General features: G+C 35.1%; 1 protein-coding gene and 1 non-coding gene across 2 annotated transcripts; one reads left to right on the top strand and one right to left on the bottom strand.

Moving 5' to 3' along the window:
* Positions 1–442: 442 nt before the first annotated feature.
* On the bottom strand, positions 443–6,714 carry LOC137814007 (glycosyltransferase-like At2g41451). The gene is made up of 11 exons (XM_068616523.1): positions 6,198–6,714; positions 5,918–6,067; positions 5,768–5,820; positions 4,526–4,634; positions 4,278–4,412; positions 4,102–4,146; positions 2,487–2,674; positions 1,778–1,919; positions 1,511–1,557; positions 1,293–1,380; positions 443–1,176 (listed from the first exon to the last, which is right to left on the bottom strand). Exons 1-11 carry the CDS (start codon positions 6,510–6,512, stop codon positions 898–900), a joined length of 1,551 nt encoding a protein of 516 aa, XP_068472624.1. The 5' UTR covers positions 6,513–6,714; the 3' UTR covers positions 443–897.
* Positions 6,715–6,828: 114 nt separating this feature from the next.
* Positions 6,829–6,902, top strand: TRNAN-GUU (transfer RNA asparagine (anticodon GUU)). The gene has a single exon. It is a non-coding gene; the product is annotated as a tRNA-Asn (tRNA).
* The last annotated feature ends 302 nt before the right edge of the window (positions 6,903–7,204 follow it).

Below are 7,204 nucleotides of genomic sequence, written 5' to 3'. Positions count from 1 at the left end.
TCAATTGAGATTTACTTAATGAGAACTTAAAGTGTAATGTTGACATTTGAAATCGTGATGTTTTCCATTATCTAATATTGATTACAGTGGTTCAAAGTAAATGGTTTACGAAAAAATTGACTTAAAGTTGATTAGATTGAATTGGAAAGGTCATTAGATTTGAATGGTATTGTTATAGACAAGTGGCGAAAGACTACATTATGTAAATAATGAAAATGAAAAGGAAATGAAAGAGTACATTATGTCATGCCACCAGTCGTAAATAAAACCCATACCCCTTTCATTCTAATCTGTCTATAAAAGTGATACCAAATAAATACACATTTTCGTCCACTACACAGATCCAAAACAATACCAAGTACAAAAGCCTTCTACTTCCCTATGGATCAACAACAGCACTATAAAACAATGCAACCATTTCCGAAAACTAGTCAATGAAAAATTGGTAAAATAACATTTTTAATTGCATGACATTTCTACTTCCAACCGGGGAAAACAATCTCAACCTCTATATCACTGTCTCTCTCAATGTGTGTATAAAAAAATACAAACCGCCAATATTTTCCATTACAATGGCAACCAATATGCTGAAATGTCTCTAAAAATAGGAGGGGATGAAAAAAGTAATATCAGATTAGATGTGAAAAAGAATAATTTAAAATGCTAGCAAAATCTGCTTTGTATGATTTCTACACTAAGACTACGATCTATACCTGAAATTTACATAAGCGCTTGGGTAATGATCGGGAAAAACCCCATGAATCCAAAAAACTGGAATGCCCGTCATGACAGCCAGAAGAGCTTCTATCATTGTCTCTTTTTTTTCCTCACAATTCACGTAACACATTATCTTCGAAATAATTTCTGGCCATGGCAAGGAGTCGGTCAAAAAATTAATTAAGTAATAAGGTCAGCATGATCGTAGCTTGGTGGAGACAACGGTGGCATTGCAGATGGGAGTGATTCATCTATAACTTTCAAAATTCTTCTTGCAGTTGTTTGGGATAACCCACCAGCATCAATTTTTCTAGAAGAAAACATATCTGATCTGGAATTCCTAGTTGAATTGCTACTGTCAACAGATTTTAAAAATTTCTCTTTTGATAACTTCGTTTGAGCAGCTTTTGCAATCACAGAGCCAAACACACCAGATTCCCTCAAACTTTGAATAATAATCTGCAAAGATAAGTTATAGGTGAAAAAATGAAGACAGTTTCTGGCAACTATGTTGATGAACTATGTAAATTGTTAGGAGAGAGACCAGAAAGCAAATTCCAGGTATGTGAACTTACCATGGGAGCATAAATACGAGTCAAGATGCCTTTTCTCATAAGTTTTATGTTAAGTGCTTTTTCAGTCCAGACAATGCGTTCACGATACCTACGTGAAAGAAAAGGCCCATTTAAAATAAATAGTTCAGCTGGTTATATACCCTGAACCCCACCTTAAATAATAGTAAGAACAACACCTTAGTAAAAAACTATGTAATTGTTATCATATCACTACTTACCATTGAAGCATTTCTTCCTCAGTTGCAGTTGAAGCAATTATGAAAGCCTAAACAGAAGAGTTGTGTCAGATTAAAAATATAACATACATCGATACAATGTCAACCTTTGTGTGGCCTTAGACAAACATCAAATTGTCAAACCCGTTAGATAATCTTTGGAATATAAGAATGTAATCACAACTAATACTTTACTTTTTAACCTAGATAAAACTGGTAAAATTTATAACTACAATTATCTAAAGCATGTAATTGGCAACTAGAACTCACAGATCTATCAAAATCCAACATGAAGCATCTTTTAACATCTTCTTTAGTAGGCTTGCAGCCACACCGATCACGTCTTGAAGTCAAATCAGAAAATTTGGTGTAGGTGTAATGCAGAACAGCAGCTTCTTCCAATTTTATCTCACTGATGAAAGATTTGGCATACAGATCAGTGTAAAATATAGACACAGAATAATGCACTCTTCATTATTAGGTATTAACATTAGGGCTTTCAACATTTTATTCAAATGATTCACAAGGAAATTAACAGCAATAAGCAGCTACCAAGTATTTCAGAAAAAGGTCAAACATAAAAAGAAAAGGCAGCAATACATTCACAAGGAAATACACCCTACACTTCTTTCAACACATTTACGATTGTATGAAATTTATTTGAGATGAGACCTACCAAAACAACTAAGGCTTGTACAAGATAGCATGTATTGCTGGGAAATTAGGAGGTAAGACAATATGAGATCAAGAGTTTACACTAAGCTCGAAATAATTATAGGGTAACCTATATATGATACACGACTCAAATTTTTTATGATTTTCAGCTTGTATACTAGACATTTATTAAACTCCAAATAAATGCGGATTCAGTAATAAGTACCCTTAACAATAAAATCATGTTGATAGTAAAAATGAATACATATGCACATGTCTTATATAATACAAACTCATAAATTAATGACAGGCAGCATCAACATACTTGGGTGTCTTCATATAGTTGTGCCATCTGTGGGCACCATTAGGACGGAGATGATCCTGAATCCTTGCAGCTGATTTCCCATTTCCGTAAGTAAGAAAATAGTTTGGATTGCCGCGGGTTGCTTCTTTGTAATTTCCAAAATATACATCCTTTGGAAGATGGTCGTAGTTCTTCTTGAACATTGAAACCTATGATAACATGCAAGCTAAATGTGTCAATAACACACTTGATTTCCAAAAGCATAAAAAAGTTTGATACAAAGAACAACATTAGCAAAAAGGCTCAAGACATGGTAAAAATCTGGAACTGCAACAATATCTTTTTACCCAACACATGCTTTTCGTTTTTTAATTTAATTAAAAAAACACTTAGAAATTGCAAGTCTGCAACAGTGACATAACAAGTTTTTCAACAACATATCTTTAACCAACCAAATACCACCAATTGATATGAAAGTGCATGCAAATTGGATTGGGTTTATGTTTGTATACTTTGTATTAGTGTAATGTAGACACTGCTTACCAAATGACTTATTTGGACAAATTTTTCCATAAGGACTTGTGAGAGAGAATAATGAAAAACAAGAAGACAAAGTTAAATGAATTTCTCCAAAACTTAAAATTAGCTTATGCACAAGTTAATTAATAGAAGCTCTCTCTTATATGACTTCTCTAAATGTTTAGTTTTTTAACTTCAGCATTAGTTAACTTACAGAGAAGCTCATTTCCTCTTTTCTTCTAGAAGTCTTTAAGGAAAGTTTGTCCAAACAGATCCTAAACTGTATTAACAAGTTGGATTCTGAATCACTCAATCCTACCAAGTTAGCTTTTGCCTCATTTCAATTCAATAGACATTATTAGAAGTTAAAAGACTCCTGTAATAAAGTATAAAATTATAAAGAACCAATCTTCAATGGCTAAAAATACATCATTTCTGCGCTGTAAACATTGCATAAAAGGTTCATTGTAAAACACAAACAGACAGAACTCTTGATTATGAATGCATATGCATGTCTGCTTTAGTATAACAGAAGTTATGATAAACATGAATAGATTTTACTATTTTTACAACAGATGTTATCATAAACAGATATTAAACAGTAATTAATAAAAGAAATTATCATATCAATTCAATATTCTTTTATTTGATACTAGACACCAAAGTTAAAATGACAGTCAAAAGTCCAAGTTAAAACACGGTCTGACTTGCACATAAAACTACAATGTGTGTGTGTGTAACACTGTCATTTAGGGTTCATTGTCAATTATGTCATTTCTCTGACAGGTTAGATTCAAGGACAGTCATGAGGGGGGAACAGAAGATAGAAATGCAGTGCAACATGATTTGCCCATTCCAGCCCTTGGAGGAGCAGTAGGGTGACATGCCAGAACACACACACCATAATCATGTGATGCAGCCAGAAATCGTGATTCATGCAATTCCAAAATGATTCTGGTGATCGCTATGTAATTCATGCCCAAAAAAGATACAATCTCCAATTCGCATCACTAGCATATGGAATCACATTGTGTTGACTGTATCATATTTAAATTAAATTTAAATGTGTTACTAACTACACTGGTTTAAAACTTAGGGAAGCTATTTTAACAAATACCTCACTGAAAGGCTCCTTGATATCATCTCGCTCCACACTGCTTTCCTGAAACAAATAACATTCCATAACCAAGTTTAAAATTATCAATGAATACCACAAGAGCAAAAAGAATACAGTTCGGTCAACTATATCAAACAATAGTTTAGTCAGGATCTAAATAAAATTCCTGCACTCACATAATTAGGGAAAATGACCATATCAACATTTCCAGGCACATCCGCTAATAACTGTCTTAAAGAATACTCTGGTGTTCCTGCTGGATGCATCAGCTCATCAGTGTCCAGATGGATGATCCAATCCATTCGAGAATCCTAAAGAAAAAAATATCATCCAGTCCAGAACAAAATAAGATCATAAAAAGATAAACTACAATGTTGAAGGTATGATAATAATTAATCCAATAAAAGAAATCACAAACCCATACCCTTGCCATGACAATAGCCATTTCCATGTTCAAAGATTGCTTCACAAACAACTCATAGTTACATGGTTTGTAGAAGAAGCTTGCCAACCAAGTCTCATTCCATATTCGGCTGAAATAATAGAAAATAGAAACATGCAAATAAGGAACAAATCATTTATTAAACATTAGCATGTAATTTTAAAATCCAGAAACTCCATACAAATAAAAAATTTATGAAGATTATTAGAAACTACTGATCTCAATATCTTATGCTGTGAGTGCAATAAGAACCTCCCAATAATGAATTTTATATTTTAAACCAACCCATCATTTTAAGATATTTGGCACTTCATCTTATATGCACAAGTCATATCATAATTCATTATCCATTATACTTTATCCATTATTCTATATAAAAGAGAGTAAGATTCACAATACTTGGCCCCCACTAGTGCTAGGATGTTCTTCACAACTAAAACCCACTGAAGGGTAAACTAGACAATTCATAGAAAAGGTTTCATGTCTGAGAATCACATTATAGCCAGAATGGGACTATTATGACAAACAAAAATAAAAGCAATAGAGCACTAGATCAATCAAGCCTTGATCTAAGGTCGAGGAATCGTTTGACCAAAAGAGTTTAACTGTTTTAGCCATGATTTAACTGCTCAATGCTGGTTTTCATAACAAAGGATAAAACAAGGAAAGAATTTCCATGTGGATCAGAACCTTGGTGACGTCAATTTTTTCATATGCCAGCAAGATCTTCCAAGACAAGCATTTGATCACATACATATTCTGAATCCCATCATTATGTCCCCAAATAGGCATACATTTAGATTTAGATAAAAAGAATAAGCCAGAATAAAATTTCTAAAAAATACAACTATTACAATCCACAAAAGAAACAGTGATTTAGTGGATAACTCAAGCTCAGACCTCCACCAAAGATCTCCATCAACAAAACTAACCACAAATCTACCAAACAATTTAAACATAAACCTCCAGCAAAGATCTGTATCAACAAACTATACACAGACCAGATCCAGATCGCATCTCAAACTTCAAACTCAGAAAAACAGACCACCAGCACAGAAGTACACAGAATAAAAACAGTAAACCCCGTTTAAACAATAGAAAAAAAAAAAAAAAAAAACATTCAAAAACCACGCTCTACAAGTTCGTTTGAAAAAAACACTCAACACTCAAACAGTAAAAGAAAAACTCCAAAAAATGTCTCAAAAGTGAAACAAAACAAAATACCTTTTAGCTTGCTGCTCCTCTAACTCCCTCGTTCTAAAGATAACCTTCACCCCCTGATTCAAAAAAACAAAAACACGTTTCAAATTCCAATCAAAGATCCAAAAAAAACGTCAATAATCCCTGGATAGCAATAAAAAAAAGTGAACTCACGGGAATGCTCTCTAAAACCCTAGTGACATTAGGCGACGCAGCCTTCCCTTCCACAAAAAGGAGGAAGTTGGAGACTCCGATGACCTTGTGGTAGAAGATCCACGGCAGCGTCTGCTCCAGCCCCGCGGAGGTGCTGGTGGTGACACATATCTGAACGAATTTCAATAAAATAAAATAATCAACACAGGAAAAATCAGAAATCACAAATTCGTAAAAGAACGATGATGATGATGATGATGGTAGTGGTAACAGGAAGGATTTATGATGGGGGGTAGGGGACCTTGGGCGAGAGGTGGGAAGAGTAATCGAAGTTCCAGTCGCGGAAGTACGGGAAGGAGGGGTTGAGAGATTGGGAGAGGGGGTTGGCGCAATTGGAGGGGCGGCGAGAGGGAGTGGAATCGACAGAGGACATTCCGGGGAACTGGGGTTGATCGGGAGACCAGCGGGTGAGGGGGTCGGTGACGCCGCCGCGCCATTGGAGGATGAAAGCGATGGAGGCAAGGGTAAGCGGGAGGAGAGTGAGGAGGAGGAGGAGGCGCGAGGAGGAGGGTGGTGGTTGGTGCTGGAATTGTCTGTGGGAAAGAGCACCCGCCATCGGTGGAACTGTGAGGGATCAAAGTGGTGGAAGGCGCATGTGATGCGATATGATGAGATGAGATGAGATGAGAATGTTGTCGTTTATATAATGTTTGGTTTGGTTGCCTATATGAGAGTGTGGTGAGAGGAATGGAAGAAAGGAAGAGGAGAAGAAAAGAATGAGAGAGACGACTCACTCCAAACTGAAATACACGTTAGGAACAACAACAGCTGAAAGGAGCCGTTTTGTCGTTGCCATTTTCGTTACTCTAACCACTTTTTTTCACCTTTTTTATTTTGCAATAAAGTTTATTCTCAGATAATAACATTCGTAAGCTGGAATAGCTCAGTTGGTTAGAGCGTGTGGCTGTTAACCACAAGGTCGGAGGTTCAACCCCTCCTTCTAGCGTTTTACTTTTTTTATTTTGATAAAATCTTTATAAATTTATACTATTTTAGTCATTTTAGAATAATATGATTAATGTCTTATGTGATGGGTTGATGGATAACTTTCATCTTTTGAATTGAGATTTGGTTAGAGAGGGTGAGTTACAATTGGATATGGCATCTTTCTATTTTGGCTTTGTTAATTAATTATAATGGTTGTTTTAGTTTCCTTCTTAGTGAGGGTAGATTAGAGGGACATTCAGTTTTATGGTTAATAAAGATACAATTAATGTCATTACATGACATGTTTGATAATCTGGTTCA

The sequence above is a fragment of the Phaseolus vulgaris genome, chromosome 1 (assembly GCF_000499845.2).
Source record: "Phaseolus vulgaris cultivar G19833 chromosome 1, P. vulgaris v2.0, whole genome shotgun sequence".
Classification (NCBI taxonomy): domain Eukaryota; kingdom Viridiplantae; phylum Streptophyta; class Magnoliopsida; order Fabales; family Fabaceae; genus Phaseolus; species Phaseolus vulgaris.
Note: the sequence above shows the minus strand (reverse complement) of the source record. Positions and strands in the feature narration are given on the sequence as shown.